Genomic DNA, 20,174 nt, shown 5'->3' with positions numbered 1-20,174 from the left:
ACTGCCTACTTCACGATGACGAATATCCGTCATTTTGGAGTATCCAGTCATTTTGGAGTATCCAAAATTGTGAGACGTTGATTGATTGATTGCTCCCAAAAACTTACAGTTTCTGCAAAAACTGAGAAATCTCCTTCGACGTCATCACGTTTTGTCCAATCCATTTGATCTTCTTCCAAGCCAAACCATATCATAACTCGCAGGTAAGCAGGGACTTCGGGGAAATCCTCAATATTCTTACCTTTTTTGCCCGGATACTGGGAAGTAAAATAAAGCAAACATTCAGCATAGTGTACGAGAAAACAGCATCGTCAATTTTTTAATCGTTCACGCTCGAGTTCCTTTAAATACAGCAAGACAAAAAACAGCAGGGTTGAACGGGTACAGAATCCCAGAGTTTTCCTAGTTAGGCTAATATATCATGATATCCGAGAAGATTACGATGATTCCAGGAATTTTCAAAGAAGATTTCATTGACTATATAGATTTCAATGAAAAGTGCTTAAACTAATTGAGACTAGCCAGCCAGAATTTTGATTAAAATTTGCAATTTGCATGGTTAGAGTCGGAAAAACTCAGCCCGGTTTTGCTACTGGAGACTGGAAAGACAAACATTAAAGAGGGTGTATATTTTCTTTGCTGTATTGAAATCTCGTGCCTTTTGAATTAGCTTTTTTTTCATCCGTTTGCGATTAAAATGTTGCTACATGAAGAATTCTTGCGTTTGTACTCATCTAAAAACAAGATACTGACCTTAAGGATGACATCCAACTCCTCTCCACAATATTTCCCTTTCGCCGCACTATTTTTCGAGAAAAGCAATTTATACGCCGGGATTCTGTAGTAAGCAACTCTTTTACTGCCGCTCAACATCCAGATTATCACGTCTGGTAACGAATTCTGAGGCTAGATAAAACAGAATAAAGAAACTGACATAAATTGAATGATTAACAGCAAAGGGAACATATTGAGAGGTTTTATACAACTGGTCTTGGATTATAGTGCTTATTGTAAAAAAAAATGTCTCCAAGTATATCGATTTAACGGTACAAATTGATACGAAGAGTATTCCATACCTCAATCGCTATGTCCTTCAGCCGAATAAGGAATCCATTTATTTCGCTCAAAGCTTCCGATATATCTGTAGCACATTCACGTAACTTCGCTGCCTCTTCACTGATTGAAATCTATGGAAAATGTTTTTATTAGTATTGAAAATATTTTGCTACATTTTGTACAGTCATTTCACTTGTCTCGATCAGTCTTTATAACTGCTATTGATCACATGATACATGCATGTGTTTAACATTTGTTTTCTAAGCACGTTGTACCAAGACTAAATAGTGCTTATTTTACAGTGCATGCGCATGCGTACAAAAAGAAAATCAAATCTGGCATGTTATTCTATTTGAATATCTAGTTCAAGGACACTTATTTCCACACTCAATCTTAACTTTAAAATTATATATTTTTTGTCACTGAGGATAACACTGGACGAACACAATCTGATGAAAAAGCATCATTTGATACGCTTCGTGAAATAAAAATTTACCTAACATAGAAACCTGCACGGTCTAAAAAGATTTTCTTAGTTATTATTATAGAACTTGAATGCTCACCATTTCCAACACTCTAGCTTCGTGAAGATGAAGATCCAGTTCATTGACACCTGGTGTTTTTGCATTTATGGAAGGCAATGGTTTCCTAATTAACAGATGAATTAGGTAATCTACAAATGTTTCAATGACATAAAAAACTTGTTCACGACAGTTCTGACCATAGAAATGAACAGATATCTGGAAGATATATTAGGTGATAATAGATGGGTGCTTATAAACTATGAACAACCCACCACCTTCCCCAATCCCCGGGTATATTACGCAGTATAGCGAGAATTATAAAAGAAAAAATAAATACGAACTTGCACTCCGCGATCAGCTCATCCAAAAGAGCAATGAGTAAAATTGCTGTTTCCGCTGTTGAGTCGTTTGATTCCAAACTCAATGTCACTTTCTCCATATTCATTTCCTATATATCATAACAACGCAGATGACACCACCAGTAATATAAAGCTATAGTAACTTGCAACTAATTAACCAAATCAAGAGCTCGATTTTCAATGTTTTACCCCAATTAAATCTTTTCAATGATTACAAATCTCTTTTATAAAAAATCAATCAACCAATTAATACAGACAGACTTTTTGTCGGTGTATTCTGGCATTACGGAAATGGCTCAAGTAATCTTTATAGGCATCAAAATATGCTGCAGGATTATTCACATCAAACCTACCAATTTTTCACTCAACTTCAACAAAACATTCAAAGGATCCAGACGAAACGAGATATCCTCCCAGTGACTGTCTACAGATATACAAGGCTTCGTGTTACCCCAGGGTAGGTAATAATAGTAACAACCATCAAATATTGCGTTCGTTGGTGGAGTCGTTGATGAAGACGGTGCTACAGACTTGTCCAGCTTGTTGCCATAGTTTCCTACAAATAAACAACACTATAAACCCACAGAAATTTAACGGAAAGGCTTTATGTAAAACATCCACTAAGTTATAGGCTGTCGACATGGGTAAGTCTCCTGGGGCCGGTTGTATCAAGCCCGTTTAGCTTAAACGGTGGTTAAGTTCAAAATAGAAAGCAAGTCTATCGTTTTATTCAAGAAGCAAACTAAATGTTTTTAACCTTAATACAAAGATCCTGTTTACAACTACAAATTCAGTGCACAATACTCAAGTTGACCCATTCAAGAGGGATGTAAGAGTGTTATTTAAATTTGACTTATCCGCCGTTTAAGCTAAACGGGCTTGATACAACCGGTCCCTGAGTAACAATGTTTTTCAATGTTTTTCAATGTTTACGCCTTAGGCCGATAGCAACGCCCGTAAAGTAGTATAAATAACCCCCCACAAATAACTGTTTCTGGGTTGTAGTTTATCTTACCGATGCTGACTTCAAATTCAACTGGGGAATCTTGAATGCTGATCATCAATGCTTCCAAGAAACATGCAAACAATTTGAACTTTCGTCTTCGTAAGAATGACTAAAGAACGAGATTTGTGTCTCTCAGAATTCTACAGTGCAAACAACTGCATACGCCATCTGACCATGCAAACCATAAATTTGGAAATACATAAAATTTGTTTCAATGATAAAAAAGGCGATTTCTTATAACTTATTCTAGAAAATCTACGAAAAGAACTTCTTCGCTATGCATACATACTCAACCCACTCTTCCCACTGCTGTCTGTCTGTACGGTTATAATAATAAATTTAATATAGGTCATCGCAAGACTTCCAAAAACGACTTACCTGTATTCTGACAATGTCAGTGCTCTGTATATCTTCAACTGGTTCATCAATTTTGCAGTCCAGGGCAGATTCAAGTTCAACTAACAGACGACCTCTGTATGCAACACCCTCACCCTAAACAGAAGACAAAATGAAAATAAGCTTGTTGCGATTTTATTTGCGAGTTTTGACGAATTACGGATGTACAAATAAGGACAGTCATGCATTGTAGTATTTATATCTTTTCGTTCGTTTTAACCCCTCAAAGAAGTTAAACAGAAACATGCCTCGGTCTATAGAAGTCCTAAATCTACCGTGTTTCTTCAAAGTAGAATATAGAGCAAAGTTGAAGCTTTTTCGCTTTGGGTGCAAGCCGAAAAAAAACCGGATCCTCAAAAAGCAAAATTTAAAAGAAAGGTACAAACCTGGCCCATATTCAATTCGTCGTGTTCGTCTGGCAGGTCACTATATTCCCTTGTGGAGCCGTAAAAATTGATGAAGCATGGACCGAATGTCGGTAAGAAGCCTAAAATAGAAAAGCATTTAAAAGTTGAAGAAACAACTAGTAATTATACTAGATTCTCAATATTCTTAATTTTGTATTTACCATCTCCTCCTTGTCCAGAGATTTGTGACAGCGGAAGATGAACGGTGCCAATACAATCATCTTTTGTTAAACGATCCCTGCGCAGATACAAAGAAATAGCGGATTGACAAATAAGTAAGACAGGTATTAGTAAGACAGATATCTCATAAAGTATAATGGTAAAACCAGCTACTGACAAGTTTGTCTGCAGCCTGTGAACGCAGAGCTGAAAAGTCAAAAGATTAGACGGATGAAACAAGAGAAATATCTTTCCCGCAATTATGAATGCAAATGAAAAACAGTGAGCAAAAAACATTTCAAACGTACCAATCCATCATTCGCAACCTCAGTCTTTCACACATCGACGGAAACTAAACCAGAGTAAAGTAATATCATATGAAGTATTGGTTATAATGTTTATGATGTTGTAGTAATACACTTCCTCTTGCAATTTCGCTCCCACCGTATGTCGTGGTAGATTTAACTACGACATTATAAACCTAGCTTTCTCAGGACATTAGTAACCTATTGACTGAGTGCTTCTTTTCAGAAGAGGAAATTTCGCTCGGAAAATTATTTTTTGTATTCTTGACGAATTCAAGCTTTCCACACAAACGTGTTAAAAATCTATGATAGAAAGATCATATATAGGAATTCGAGCAAGATTACAAGTACAGACGTGAAGAAATCTATTTTATACGTGCATTTAAATATGATTTCTTTCAAGCAAAAAACTATTGTAATAACACGAATTCGTACCTTGAAAGGCAAATGGAGCTCCTGATTAAATTCTGGGTGATCAGAATTGTAATGTGTCCGCGTTTTTCTCTGGAATGGTGGAGGATTAGAAAAGAATAAACACAAGATTCCTGTTATTATTGCTAACAACATATATGCTGGATAACATGTAAAGTAGAACGAAATAAAACAAACTGAACTCACCAATTCTATGAATAAGTAACAAAGTATACTCCTAATTCTTCCGCAGTATATTAAACTAACCTTTTTTCCAGCAAAGGAAAACACAAGATAAGGATCAACCAATTCTTTTTGCTCCTGTGTTGAAAGATTGTGGAAGAAAAAAAAACTTTTGGGGGAAACGAATATATATCGATTAATTATTAATGAATTCAGAAATGTGGCTGGAAAAGTTGACAGTGTAAAACAGAGTCCCAGATGATTGCCTGATGCAAAGGTATATATGCAAGTTTGGTTCATCCTGGTTGGAGATGATTAAAGGGATCATTTTAAAGAAAAACACCCAAATGGAAAATCTCTCTTACCTCACCAACATTTAGGATTCTCTTTATTCCTTGTGCGAAACCAGAGTCCACTACACAAAAAGGGACAAGTTACTACCGGTATATTGTGTTAGCTATAGGAAAAAAAGCACACGTTCACATGATCATGCAGATTTTCCTCCTGATGTACGTGATTTCCTGCATTTGGGGCATTAAAGATAAGAATCTTAGCTAACACTGCCCACATCAAGGCGAGCATAATTTAACGGAATTGTGCAAAATGAACAAATGCAACTATATGAAGAGCTTGAATTGTTCATACTTTGTGGAATATCTTCGGCTCTGTAAACTTTCAGTGAAAACATTCCTGGACGAAGCATTACTCCAGCAGGACATAGGAGGTTACTACAAGAGAAAATATCGTCACAACCGTTCGTAAACCAATAATTCCTAACTTTCAATAAAACAAAGATGAGAGTTGAAAAGTGACTACTCAATGTGTACATTGGATGATAGAGCAATAGGTTTTTTCAGTTCGTGCCGATGTTATTTATCATTCATTCAATTCAAACTTTTCCTGTGTAAACTTTCCTTTCCACCACTGACTACGAAAATGTATCTATTTTTAGAGACACCTCTGTATATTAAAAAGAATACCTTTCAACATCCTCGGTGCTTTCATCGGCTGCATCAACGTCTTCCATGGACTAAAAATACACATCAACATTCAGAAAACATGCAAGGAATAACTTATTAAAGTCGAGAATTATTACCTATGAATCACATTGTGGTTATATTACAGAACAATAACAAATTATATTCTAATGAATTACGTGAGTAGCCTACATTAGCGTGAGTAGCAACAATTGGCCAATATTCAACATATCTGATTCAATGGAAATTTCTAACATATTTTAATATTTTCAATGTAAATGAAATCTTTCAGGAAAGAGAAAAAACGGCGTGTTTTACTCACCGGAGCTCTGTCACCAGGTCCCAAAACACATATGGATGTTTTCAAATAGCCCTAAAGGTAAAGCATCAATCAAATTTGTCAAGAGTTTCTTAGCGTTTCCTCCCATGACTTATCAAAACAGTTCGTAAAGCATAAAATACCTTCACACCAGACATTTTATCTTCTGGATCAGTAAGTAATATCCATTTTCTGCTAACAGCGTGCTCTGAAAATCATATAAGTTTAGTTCAGGATTTCACGCAGTTTAGTTTTTCATCTTATATCTATATTTTGACGAAAAATATCTTGTATCATTCAGGAATCACATTGTATATAGTAAATGATAACCAACTCTTTTAGTTGTATAAATAACATATTAACAATGATGATTCAGATTTTGGGCTCTAATTCATTGCCTTTAGCATGGATATAAAGTTAAACAAGACTTGCCTGGTTCGTCGTAAACCATTCCAACATCCAACTACAAAAAAAAAAAAGATAAAAGATTATGTTGTTATCAAGTATAGTTGTACCAACCAGATCCAGTAGGAATTGAAACATATTTCGTGTATAAAGTAAATATAAAATATAAAATTATCGACATGGAAATGATCTTCTTATGTAGCTTAGACTTAATAAAGTATTGTAGTGACGTTTTGTGTCCTTTTTTTGGAAATAATCTACATCAAAATGACCTAAGAACAATTCTATATTCAGGAGCGTCGGGACCACGTGGGCAGTGGGGGCAGCTGCCCCTCCCCCTGCCCTTTGTTTACGAGGGCGAGCGGGGGCAGCCCTGTGCCCTTTGCTACCATATAAAAGTATCATAAACTAAACATTTAATCATGATGCTCACTTTTCGTATAAAAACTAAAATTCTGCCCCCGCCGCCCTAAACTGCTTCCGGCGCCTCTGTCTACATATATTGTAGCAAGAGATTTGGTAAGTGGGAAACGAGTTCTTGTGATAAATATTGGGTAAAAATCCATCAAGTCGTTTTAATATTAACTTTATTTTGGAAAGTTTCGACTTTATCACATGTATTCTTTAGGCGGTTTCTTATTTAAAAGAAGGCTCTATTTCTCTGGAATTACCCACCTTAAAGAAACCAATCATTGCGTTTGCTCTTAACTTTCTCGAATTGAACACCTACACCAGAAACACAGAAATATTTAGCGATTAACAATGATGTGAAGACTGATGGATTGAAATATAGTTTGAAGCTACTCTACCTCGAACGTGATTATTTCGTCAAATAGTTCAGACGGGACCATTTGAAAGTTGAAAAAGAATATCTGTTCAATGAAAATCACAGACAATTTCAAACAGTTCTCCAATATTATATCTAGTAATTGATGTTGCGACTCTTAATTAGGACTTAGTTACGATTCTTACATTGATTTAATAAATCTTATGATGTTACGACTCTTATAGGCCTAGGTATGTTAAAAAAATCTGTTAAAAAGAATACTTACTTCGTTATAGTATGGTTTATTTGTCGATCTCTTTACTCTCGTCTGCCTGGCTTGGTTGGAAACGCTCACGCGAACGACAGGGTGGATATTTAGACCTGTGAGCTGTCGACCTTCAATTACTTTGATACGAATCTACAAAACAAAAGGTATCATCATTATTGGAGAGCTTGGTTTTACCTGCAACCGGAAATACAGCTTCTACGGTGGAAAGTTTATTTTATCAGTTTACTTTATCATACATCGAGTTACTCTTGTTAAAAAATTCCTGTCTTAAAATTGTGATGTCTTTTTAAATAACTTTCACTTCGTTTTTCACTTACCTGAAAATCTTGTGGTTTATCGGAAAGTTGATATCTTGCGGTCCTTATCTTTCTTCTTCCCTTCCTAGAGAATTTATTGAAGTTCAATTGAGACGACCATTCATAGGTGTATCCTACACTGGGCCACGTTTCAGAACAATAAGAATTGAATGTCATATTTTGAATTGAGTAATTCGTTGAGAATATCCGTGTAGGAAGTCAAGAACGATATACTTGAGTGTCGAGTTCTTGAAACACTCTAAGATATCGGTAATCTGTCTGTAGGGAAATTCAACAGGACCGGTCTGGCCGTTTTTATTGTATAAAGGAAAGCGCCCTTAGTCTGCCTAGCTCAGTTAACTAGCTTTGTTATAGGATGAGAGGAATTACCTTTGATATAGGATCTACCTTCAGAGGTATACTAATTCTTTCATATAGCTTTATCTTTCGTCAGAATAATGTTTGTGATATTTAGTTATTTTCTAAGCAAACTAAAACTTACCCAGACGCTCCCTCGATCCCAGTCTCCTGTTCCTCTTCCTCTCCTTCTGCGTCCTTGTCCTCGGCATTTTCACCCTTCGCATCTTTCTGGGCCTCTGGAGGAATGTACTCCAATTGCATTGAAAGTTTTGCCTACAAAGGACCGTATATAAATAAACAAACGACTTTTTACATTTTAAACTTGCTGCCTCGATACATACACCTTCGTCACGCTTCCAAATATGAACTGGAGTTGGTTAAAAAAATATCCAAACCAGCGAAATTTGAAAAAATTTTAAGGGTCATTTGGGCAATTTTTAAGGGTCATGCATTGTTACGAACTGAACTAATGGGTTGAAAGAAATTTATTGTCCACTTTAAAGGATACAGAACAGAAATAGCAATTAAATATGTTAATGTTGATTGACGAGTCATGAAAACATTCCTTTGAGAAAACGTCTTACGAATACAATAACTCAATCAGTGAAAACAATCACTCGATCAATGAAAACAGATGCACACAGATTATTTATGAAAACGGTCCCCGCACGATCCCAAGTTTACCCTGATTGTAGTCCTTATTCCAGTACCTGTGTCGTTCTTTGATTGCCATCCAGCAGGTTGACATCAGCCTGCATGCTATTGCAATCGTCACGTACCAAATCTCGTAATGATATCGTTGCCGTTCCAAGAAGTCTGAGAATATCAAAAGAACGTCCAACATAAGTTTCAATTCAACTGTCTTTCGTTCTAAGGCAAAATTAAGCTAACTTTAGCATATCAATACACAGTGAAGGACAGAGCAAACCTCTCAGAGCAAACCGCAGAGCAAGGCTCTCATTCACTCGTCGCAACTCGCAAACTCGCTACTTCAAGTAATTTCGTCCAATCACAATGCTTGACAGTTTATTTTAATTAGAAGCAAACATTCTCGGCGTGTTTGCGTGTTGATTTTGCGATTAGTGGAAAATCTGCGCGCCGGTGTAGAATTCAATAATAAAACAAGAAAACTCGAGTAAAAATGGGTACACGACTATGGTTTGGTCGAGCAATGCTGGAGTAACAAAGTACAGGGTAACAAAGAAGGAAATACTTGAACATTAACTAGCTCTGCAAACAGTTGGTTGGTGTTTATCACATTCATTGACCTGTTCCTTCCTACTCGTTCCCAGTCTTTTACTTGCACGACCAGGTTGTCCTCTGGAACCAATGCTCTGCCTTGCAAATCCCATTCGAATGCCTTCATGAAAATAATGAAATAAAAGCAAGTTTAAAGACAGGTTTACCGAGGGACTGATAAATTTCGGTTTAGTAAATCCTAATACCACAAATTTAATCCTTGAGATTTGATTTAGGATTAGGGATTAGTATTAGACAGAACTGCATCCAATTGTGAACAATTGAGGTTTTTATAGACCTTTTCGGTATTTACGTCACAACATTGTCGTTTTCAATGGGATGCATTTCAAGTTTTACTCTCACAAGCTATGAGCAAAGATGCAAAACATCCTTCTTCAACACATGCATGAAAAATAATGTTTAATTTTGACAAATAAGTATAGAAACCTTATTCTTGGCCCCTGAGCCTCGTTCTCGCGTTATGGCTTATTTCCACAGTTATTGGTCGAAATAAAAAATATTTCTCATACATGTGTTGAAAAAGGATGTTTTGCATCTTTGCACGTGGCTCATGAGAATAAATCAATTTCATTTAAGGTGGTTCTAAAAGGTCTATTTCATATGAACGTCTCTTTTTTTAAGCAAATTGCAAATACAGAAACGCGTGCTAGGGATGTCAGTGGGTGAATTAATCACAGATATATTACCGCCGGGCTTAGCGGCTGTTTGCATGAGCCGGTTACCCGAGATTCGACGAAGCGTGGGATGATTTTCAGGTATTGAAATGAGCAGATAACATGATCCTGATAGTCGTATAATCACCACAACAATAGCATGTGCTTGTTTGGTGTCATAAAGACTTATTTCAATACCTCAAAGTCCTCTCACGCTTCGTTGAATCTCAGGTAACCGGGCTCATGTAAACAACCCCTAAAAGAGCCGATGCGATCATGAACCAGCCATCTGGTTTCATAAAAGATGCATGCAAGTATGTGTCTATGTCACGCATGCAGTATTGAAGTATGTCCACACAAAATTTTCCTATTCTTTCGATTAGAAATATGATTTAACGACTGCACTCACTTTGGCAAAATATACTTCTAAAGGTTATCATTTTAAAGCCATTAGAATTGCTCATTTTTGTGAAATTATAATAATTTTCTCGCCCACACTAGAAATTAATCATATTTGCAAACAATTGAATATGCATATACATACAACTTTCATCCAAATTACAACCCGTGGTTCAAATGATCGATGACGTACCTCGTTCCATACTGGATTCAATTCGTCGTGAATCACTTCAGTTTTTTTCGTTATTCCTTAAACGTAAACAAGAACGGTCGTCTATTATTTACGAGGTTTTTACAATTAAAATTCGATCTGTTAAAGTCGTTCAAAGTTAAAACTAATGCGTTAAGCGGTTCGACATCAACACACAAACAACATTTATTACGACAGCTGCATCGAATTGCGATGAATATAGAACATTGCATATAGACATAGAAGACAGCTCCGTTTGAATGGCTTCCTCTATGTAGCCTAAGAAAGGCTCAACTGTTCATCCCTAAGCTTCCTTGCCTTTTCCTTCCATGCAGGCTCTTTCTAAAGTCGTGCGTATTAAATTAAAAAACAAAAGGAGCACACTTGAGCAGTTGAGATGACTCGTTGTAACTATTGTTGTCATTCAAAACAAGAGGGCGCAACGTTTGAAGCATGCTATAAGTCAAAGTTGAGGCAGATAAACCCTGTTTTTCCAATCTGACTCAGAATTAGTATACTTGGAACAAATTAGCTTAAATTATGAACGATTTAAACTCGCACATTATAATTTCAATACAGCGGTAACTATAAAAGAACGTCAACATGTCCAACATATAGTCAAAATATCAATCAAAAGATATATACGTTTGATATTTGACCAGTTAACGTTCCGACCTCTTCAATAGGAAAATTAACTTTCAATTGCAAAAACTAGGGAATGCCAATTTATATATGAGCCTGTCGATTTGCCTCTTTCGCTATTACACTATGGCTTCTAGATTCACAGGAGATATAGGAATAGACCGTTTTCTTTAATTGAATATATTCTAATGTCTTCTAAGAAAGCTTTTTTGGACCTACACAGACCTAGAGCCTCGCTCATGCAAGCAAATTGAAGACAGGCAAATTTAAGACCGCTCAAAATCGTGTAGCTGATGCATGTGAACACACGCGTAGAACCGGGTCAAACTTTATCCAATTTTACCGCCGGTATAATCAACTCAAACTGGCCGTCCGAACTCAAGAAAGGTCTCGAATTCGACCGGCCCCATGTGAATATAGCCTCAAAACTAATCCAAGATTTTGCCACGCAGATATCCCAGAAAAGGAATTAGAAGGTTTGATAATATTTATGACCTATATATTTGCTATTCGTTTTGAAAAACGTCCAATTCTTTATAGCTCATGCATTCTCTCCTATAATATGCCTTAGCGATATCGCAAAGAAAGTACATTAAGGTCTTCAAAACTACAAACAAAATTGCAGCGTGCGCTATGTTAATATATGACACTATAGTCCATGACTATATACTCTGGTATATATAAGCGCTTTGCTAAACCAAATAGCCTTCGGCATCAACTACAATGTTTTGGTAAATAAAAACTTTTTAGGCAAATAAAATCATCCGACATGCAAGAAAATTTCAAAATACAGACAAAACAAACAATTTTTAAAGATCCTCCATCATATATTACGAAAACGTAAAGCCAAACAAAGTTTTCAAATTTAGTTTGTAGGAACATCACGTCTTTCCCTAGGACGAAGATCTCTTTTTGCTATAATCTGGGTCTTCGCCAGCGCAATATAACATTCATTCTTCAATACGAAAGCCCGGGTTTAAGGGCCGAAAGCTTTGAAGTAAATATACTACCTGGTGTATATACTACAAACTAATTAATTATATTGTTTCGTCTTGCAAAATTACAAAAATATTGTTGTATAAAATATACCGAGGCGCCTAAATATATAGTTTTTCCCAGAATAGATGAAATCAATTAAACTAGAACTATGAAATACTAAAACTCCTCTGTGTTGTCTATCATATCGCCTCTGGCTTTTGATATAGAAAGAAATTTCTATGACTATGGCCTTGCATACGATCGTTATCACTTTATACTTCGTCGGTATTATAACCGAAGTATTAATATAATCCGTGACAATTTTTGAATCGCATAAACTAGTCTAATTTTCCTGGTTCTTAGTGCATGTAGAGGCAAAATTATTACGCGTATGAACAGAACACTGCTGCATGGCCGTGCAAAAAATATAGTTTACCCAGTCACGCGAAGCAGGGCACAAAGCTATACAGAACTGCCGTTATGCGAAGGTTATAAGAACTATTGAAATAGAAAGATAAAGCAATTGGGTACATTACCAAGGAAAGATAAGATGCAATACGGGTCACTTTTGCTTATTTTATCGACGTTCGGTAGGTTACTCGCACAAGCAGTCACAATTCGCAACGCCATCTTTAATTGTGCTTTCCCCCTACGTTGTCCACAGCTGGCGAGAGTATTTGTACAGTAATATAAACGAAATTTGTAAGCCTCGCACCGTGGGGGCTGTCAGACACTTGAAATGAACAGCAACAAAACCACTAAATCTGACATATTTTTCAACTTCGGGGAAACTTAAACGCCAGCTCTGATAGCGGGGCGTTTAATTCCATTCTAAATATAAATTAATGTTTATCTTATGCCATTTGAGTGACGGTCTTGAGAACACCGTTTAAATCATCTTTATAATTTATGTAAATTGTATTTTCTTTTGCAAGCAGGGAAGAAAACAAATAAAATTCATAACTGCCCCAAGGTGAAATAAGTTGTGAATTATGATTTGTAAAGGCCGTTGTCATGGTCACGTAATGCTGACGTTGATCGTGCATGTAAATGTACAATGTATATATATTTCACCTTCTAATCTACATTCTAAACCCTCATAAATTCAAAACTGAAGCTGCAGGTGGCAAAACTTTAATTCGGCGACATAAATATGTTCCTCGCTGATCTAAATGGAAGTGACTGGATGAAATTTTGACGAGCCGCTCCTGTTTAAAGCAAAGTTTTATCAATGCGGGAAAATTTATCGATCGCTTAAATTGTTGACTAGTATATAGCCTCATTCCAGGCCGAAGAGCAGAATATTTAATTAGTTCCTCCGATTTTGTTGCAGAATAGTTTTTAATAAGCCGAAATTTATAAATCTTTCAAATTCTTAGCTAGTCCATCCTCGTCCTGTTCAAGTAGCTTTTTTGTGAAAATTGTGAATTATAGCATGCATGATCTAGATAATTAGAAAGTTTTAAAGGCATAATAACGAAACGGCAGCCATATTTGTCAGTCCTATGATACGTTTTCCAATGGAGAAAGGCATTTCAAGAAAATTTGCAGCTAATTTGGCTGGCCAGTAACCATAGAAACATGTAGGAGATCCAAAGAAGGTCAGAAGATCAAATTGGATTTGGGAAGAGCTAACAAGTATGCCGATATTGGATTAATTCAATGTGACTGGCGTCTTTGGACTGTTTACATGGAGCGAGTTATCTCAGCTAGGTGAGGTAAAAAGCGCGTCACATCAAAGACTTAACCAGATTAGTCTTTCATTATATACAGTTTTCACATCGCCTAGCCGGGACAACTCGCTCCATGTAAACAGGTCCTTTTATGGCTCTTAAGAGATGATCAGATGAATGATTGGAAATATGTTAATTTTAATCACATGTTCTAAACTGGATAATATTATTGGCTGTAGACATGATCCTGAATACCCCAGATTAAACGAAGCCTCGAATGATTTTTTAAGGTATTAAATCGAGTTTTTAAGGGCCTGTTTACATGGAGCGGGGTATCCCGGGTAGGCGAGGTGAAAAGCGCTTCACATCAAAGGCTTACCCTGATTATATTCTTTCATTAGATACAGTTTTCATCTCACCTAGCCGGGATAACTCGCTCCATGTAAACAGGCTTTAAAAACCAAACGAAGACACGCTTATGTCAGGACGACGAATACCTATGTCATACATTACGCTTTTTTAATTCTCAGCTAAGAAGGACATGCAACTCCTGGCGTATGTGGTTTAGCACAATGCAAGAAATAAATCAGTCTTGGATTTCATACAAGTCGTATTAGCAGTCAAAAGATTCTTTGCTGTAGACTAGTAAGAGTTGGTAACTGCTTTATTACTGAATAGTTTTTGTTCCCGAGACGATTTTGTCTTCTAGACGCCGATTGATATAAAACCAAATTAACCGTAAGTTAATATACAATGTCTTGCATATGAAGGAAGGCCCATCGGAACGAAAACTGGGATTGGGAAGTTGCAATCTGGGACCATGCCCATTTGGAGGAAAGGGCGTGGTCAAAGCTTGCATATGATATCATCTTTTACCCGGCCAACAGAATATACTTTTTTCATAATGACGTCAAACGCGGAAAGTCCAATGTTACACGAAGTTTGATTGGCTCGATAGTTTGGCGGAGCCAATCAAATTTCGTGTAACATCAGACTTTCCGCGTTAAACGTCATTATAAGCAAGGTCTATTTAGCCTGACCCTTACGCCTTACTATGCAAAATATAATCTCTTGTTGCACAAGTTAAAACGTTTTCTATTGATCTAGCATGGGGGGGGGGCATGATATGCAAGTAAAAAATATCAGGGGGCAATGCGATGTCCTATCTTTTACAGATGCAAACGGGTAAATAGAATAGTTATAAATTTTCCGCGTACAAATGCCTTTATTTGAACATCCATAACTTCTCCACACGCTTTAGAGCTGTATTAATGTTCTTGCATATTTAAGTGGTTGCGTTTTTTTTGAGACACCCTGTATAGTAATGGCATATTTTTGACAAATTTCATATGTGGATAAGAAATTTGTTACGGCAGTTGCACTTTGACAAATGATTCAAATAAATGCTAGTTTCACTTTAAGCAGTGGCGTAGCCAGCCTGGCAATTTAGTCATGCTATGCAAATTTTATGTTATTATATCATTATTCATTTCTTTAGAAATTCATTGTTTTAACAGTCAATAAACACCAAAATATTAGCATAGCATGTCTAAATTGTCGGGCTGGCTACGCCACTGCTGTTCATATGAACCTGGTTACCGAGATTTAACGAAGTGTAAAATAGGCTTTGAGGTATTAAAAAAAGTCTTTTTGAAACAGAACAATCACATGTTATTGTTAGGATGATTTCACGACTGCCAGAATCGTGTTATTTACTCATTTCAATACCTCGTTAAATCTCGGTAACCGGGCTTATGTGAAGAGCCTTAAGCCTAGCGCACACTGGTGCACTTAGCACGCACACACGTCACTCGTGACGATTGTCACCTGCACATATTCCTCGTCTGCGGGGACCAAATGGAGATATTCTGTCATTCGTGTCGTAATATCCAATGATCAAACATGTTTGATATTTTCTATCACGCGTGACAAATGCGCCAAGTGTGCGCTGAACAAATGCGATTAAAACATGCAGCAAGGAATATGTAAATGTGAAATATACAATAAACAAACTAAACATGGAGTATGAAAGTGACAATTATTTGTCTGAAGACGAAGAAATTTTGCTTTTCCTTTTCCTTTTGGTTATGCGTCGGCGCCGGAGACGCTTAAGGGTGGCCAATCGTAAAATATGGACGAAACGACGGATGGACGAAATGCTTTTTCTCGTAGATCTCTGTTTTTGAGATCTCGCGAGCGTACATTGTAAATACACGGATATTTGGGATATATGTCTACCAGTTTGTCTTCTAAAATGGCTTCTGCAACCAGTTTACTGCGTTGTTCCTCCATACTTTTAAGGTTATTTATTGTATTTCACATTTACATATTCCTTGCTGCATGTTTTAATCGCATTTGTTCAGCGCACACTTGGCGCATTTGTCACGCGTGATAGAAAATATCAAACATGTTTGATAATTGGATATTACGACACGAATGACAGAATATCTCAATTTGGTCCCCGCAGACGAGGAATATGTGCAGGTGACAATTGTCACAAGTGACGTGTGTGCGTGTTAAGTGCACCAGTGTGCGCTAGGCTTTAGCTTAAAGCTGAAAATTTGCTAAAGAAAAGTTGCATGTGTGCAAATTAGGGATGCTTTACAATTTTCAGACGTACTGTACATCGCCATATTATCATCCATAGGCCATACAGTGTCTGCACATACAAGTCATACATCTTATTTACCAAACCATGTTCCTCAGAGTACTGTATTACGTTTGAACATGCACAGTAATCCATTCCGCATTTCATTATATATTAACCCCGACTTATTTATTCTCTCTGATGTCGAATGAAATAAATCCCTCTATATCATAAACGAATGACATATTCCTCCTTGTCTAAACTATCAACATCCAAATAGCATTCACCATAAACGAGAATTGAAGTATGTCTTACATTTTCATTAGTTGAAATCATGTACCTGGCGCTTGTTGACCACCTGCTTCGAAAAACCGCTCAATAAAGATGAATAATACAAATATAGATTGATTACCTTCGAACTGAAGGGTCGCAAATGGATCTGTACTTGTTCCTTTCTCCTTACGAAAACTTTTAGTCAGATTTGGCAATGCAAACGCACAAAATTTTCTCACTCTAAGCTTCGGCATTGCAGCCGATGGCCCGCTCTCTCGAGGATGATCGAACTGGTCACGAAGACAAAGATACCTCAAGTCTCAAGACTGGTACTCAACGGTAAACTGATACACACGGGTGAAATTAGCACGCGCGCATGTCTCTAGTGATATTTATGACCTACACATATTCCTAGTCTGATTGGACCAAATTGAGATATTCTGTCATTTTTTTCCTAAGAGCCGATTATTAAACATGATATTTCTATCAAAGATGATATTCTCTATCAAGCGACGTGACTAATGTGCTAAGTGTGCGCTTGACAAATATTTATAAGGCCTGGTGAAAACTTAAACGTTGCATTTTGGTCGCGTCGAATGCCATTCAAACAATAGATAATGAGATGATAATGAAGTGTAATGAGGTTTACCATCTCATTTTCTATTGTTTGAATTGCATTCGACGCGACTAAAATGCGACGTCTAACAAAGGCCTAATTAGTTATTCCACTTAGGGCTGTTTACATGAACCCGGTTACCCCAGATTCAACGAAGCGGGAGAGGACTTTGAGGTATTGAAATAAGTCTTTATGACACCAAACAAGCACATGCTATTGTTGTGGTGATTATACGACTGCCAGGATCATGTTATCTGCTCATTTCAATACCTCAAAATCATCTCACGCTTCGCTGAATCTCGGGTAACCGAGCTCATGTAAACAGCCCCTTACAAAAGAAATCCGTAGGGCAGAACTGGATATATGAATCCAATTTGATGAGGGCATCTCCAGGGGCCTTCTACACGTTTCTTCGTATGTCACGTTGTCGAATAGTGCATTTCCCCTACCATTTATACTGTCATTACTGTGTGTTAGTAATAACCATTTAAACCATAATTTACATGAGGGTGCTAATGGTGTCGATAAGATTTCCAGTCCAGTAAGTTATTAAGCATTTGCATCAATTTCTACCTTTGCTACCCGTTTGCCGTTACCGACCTCAGCTATTCCATTATTATGGACCTATTATGGTCTTTATCAATTATGTTTATGGTGACTTTGCCCATATAAGCTAAAAATAGCATATTTTTAAAACACTCGTCAGTTTTACTTATTTATTACGTTTAAAATTGCCCGAAATAGCATTATTCGTTAGACAGTTAACGCCGTTGGCACTCTTACATAAGCAGACATTTGGTGTCTAAAATACCGGCTAGAAATTCCTGGTTTAATTTCAACACGCGTTTAATAGACGATGGCTGGTACATATCCTGTGTAAAATACTAAATACTATCACACACTCATGATGTGTGTATATCATATTATGTGCAAAATAAACATCTTTTATATATATACTAATCAAAACGCATTTGCAATGTGCGTGTATATAATATTGTCCCATACTGTATTTAATGAGCTAAAACCATTTGCATTCGATTCACTGCATGAATGAAACTTGCCTTAGTTTACGAAAACCCTGGCTTGCAATATTTTTTCCCGCATTTGTCTAAGACAACGCCGCAACTAAGAATTAGTCTTTATAACCCCCTGAAATATAAAAATTTGCGTTGACTGCAGTACTAGACGCTTGGCAAAACGTGGATAAGATTAGCGCTATTCCGGCATGCGATCTCCAGACCGCGCTGTTATTAAATGTGCGCAAACATTTTCATTATTATACTAGGATATTTTACATTCATGAGTGGCATAACCCCTCTATTCCTTACGAACGATTTGTACCTCTCAATGTATACAGCCTACAAAATTAGTGAGGACATTTCCCGTGCCTAAACACCATAGGTGCGTCGACTAATGCTGCTAGACAGGATTATACTTTGCGCATAGCAGACAAGGACATGCGGTGTTTCAACCTATGTCTCCCAATACCTCACCTTTAAATTTCATCGAGACATAAGGATCAATGCTACCGCCGAGGCTTTCCCTCCTCTCCTTCTCTTTCTCTTCGCTAGGCTCTCCATCTGTTTTTGCCTCGCTGGTTAACAAGTCTTTGATTGTTATTGTGCTAGCTATAAGCCGCGCCATTATTACAGAGTTGGATGTATTCCTTGCATTAACTGTACATTTCACTCATTAACGCTGCCTAGTGGTGCAATTTGATATTGGTCGTATCATATTTTCCCGTAGACTTTAACACTAGGATACCCAAAAGGAAGTAATGCTGCCTTTGACATCAGTGAGAAAGTTGTGTGAACTTATACGTTGAGTAAATAAGTACTATGTGGGAAAAATATAAAACAAATGTTTGTCGAATTTTAAGAGAAGTCCTGTGGTAAACTCTTTGGGGTAAATTTAGAAAGAACGTTCTAGCAGACAACTACTGAGGGCAAAAAAAAACTCAAAAAGTGAAACAGGCAAAACTCAAACGGGAAAAGCTACCTTGAGGTTGGCCTCAGCAACGCTAAATAAACAACTAATCGTGGTCGAAAAACTTGATGGCTAATCGCGTTTATAAGACGCAATTTGTATTATAGCGCGATTATACGTCAAATAAGATCAGTAGCGTAGCCAGCCTGTCGATTTTTTCCGCAATGCTAATATTTTGGTGTTCACTGACTGTGAAAACAATAAATTTCTAAAGGCATGAATAATTATAATAACTCGAAACTTACATAGCGGGACAAAATCGTCAGGCTGGCTACGCCACTGAGTAAGATACAAAGTAAAAGACTGACTATAATTCCCCACTGATAAGACAATGAAATTGATTATGAGGGCCCTAATTATGCGGAAAGACCAAAGTGAATTGTGATAGGAATAAATATGCAATATAATCGCATCGGCATTGAATTCTGGAAGCAAAATTTGGAAACTATGAACACAAAATATTCAGAATATACTATCATTAAGTAATCTATTTTCACAGTAAGGTATAATGTTTCATAGTAAAGTTCGAAATTTTCCTGAACTTCAACTAGCCAGTCAACCAAGATGGCTCTCGTATCGGCATTTATCTGATTTATTTGCTTTTAGAAAGTGTAAAACCTTGAAAAATCGCGCCGCGTTGCTAATCGCGTCCTGTCTGGGCCAGTGTGGATTTCGAACACGGTTCCAAATTAGTCCAGT

At 36.9% G+C, this 20,174-nt stretch overlaps 1 protein-coding gene across 2 annotated transcripts in view; it reads right to left on the bottom strand.

The window, feature by feature from the left end:
- LOC114535724 (myoferlin-like) overlaps window positions 1-19,143 on the bottom strand; it is a 30,699-nt gene extending 11,556 nt beyond the window's left edge. The window contains exons 1-28 of one of the 2 annotated variants that reach the window (XM_028557028.1): window positions 18,983-19,143; window positions 10,724-10,779; window positions 9,487-9,578; window positions 8,929-9,034; window positions 8,361-8,491; window positions 7,880-7,943; window positions 7,560-7,691; window positions 7,317-7,379; window positions 7,183-7,233; window positions 6,535-6,565; window positions 6,246-6,310; window positions 6,106-6,156; window positions 5,787-5,836; window positions 5,452-5,534; window positions 5,172-5,221; window positions 4,891-4,944; window positions 4,648-4,716; window positions 4,216-4,259; window positions 3,910-3,986; window positions 3,728-3,828; window positions 3,324-3,437; window positions 2,955-3,054; window positions 2,293-2,495; window positions 1,922-2,028; window positions 1,620-1,704; window positions 1,077-1,187; window positions 754-906; window positions 108-257 (exon numbers count right to left, since the gene is read on the bottom strand). In XM_028557028.1, the coding sequence (XP_028412829.1) occupies window positions 108-257; window positions 754-906; window positions 1,077-1,187; window positions 1,620-1,704; window positions 1,922-2,028; window positions 2,293-2,495; window positions 2,955-3,054; window positions 3,324-3,437; window positions 3,728-3,828; window positions 3,910-3,986; window positions 4,216-4,259; window positions 4,648-4,716; window positions 4,891-4,944; window positions 5,172-5,221; window positions 5,452-5,534; window positions 5,787-5,836; window positions 6,106-6,156; window positions 6,246-6,310; window positions 6,535-6,565; window positions 7,183-7,233; window positions 7,317-7,379; window positions 7,560-7,691; window positions 7,880-7,943; window positions 8,361-8,491; window positions 8,929-9,034; window positions 9,487-9,578; window positions 10,724-10,779; window positions 18,983-19,133 (2,544 nt within the window). In that variant the 5' untranslated portion in view covers window positions 19,134-19,143. Of the gene's footprint in view, window positions 1-107; window positions 258-753; window positions 907-1,076; window positions 1,188-1,619; window positions 1,705-1,921; window positions 2,029-2,292; window positions 2,496-2,954; window positions 3,055-3,323; window positions 3,438-3,727; window positions 3,829-3,909; window positions 3,987-4,215; window positions 4,260-4,647; window positions 4,717-4,890; window positions 4,945-5,171; window positions 5,222-5,451; window positions 5,535-5,786; window positions 5,837-6,105; window positions 6,157-6,245; window positions 6,311-6,534; window positions 6,566-7,182; window positions 7,234-7,316; window positions 7,380-7,559; window positions 7,692-7,879; window positions 7,944-8,360; window positions 8,492-8,928; window positions 9,035-9,486; window positions 9,579-10,723; window positions 10,780-12,876; window positions 13,189-18,982 lie in introns of those variants that run through there. The other variant, XM_028557029.1, reaches the window with a different exon arrangement.
- Between the last annotated feature and the right edge of the window lie 1,031 nt (window positions 19,144-20,174).

This window comes from Dendronephthya gigantea, unplaced genomic scaffold, assembly GCF_004324835.1.
Source record: "Dendronephthya gigantea isolate DGI-Jeju-01 unplaced genomic scaffold, DenGig_1.0 000123F, whole genome shotgun sequence".
NCBI lineage: Eukaryota > Metazoa > Cnidaria > Anthozoa > Malacalcyonacea > Nephtheidae > Dendronephthya > Dendronephthya gigantea.
Note: the sequence above shows the minus strand (reverse complement) of the source record. Positions and strands in the feature narration are given on the sequence as shown.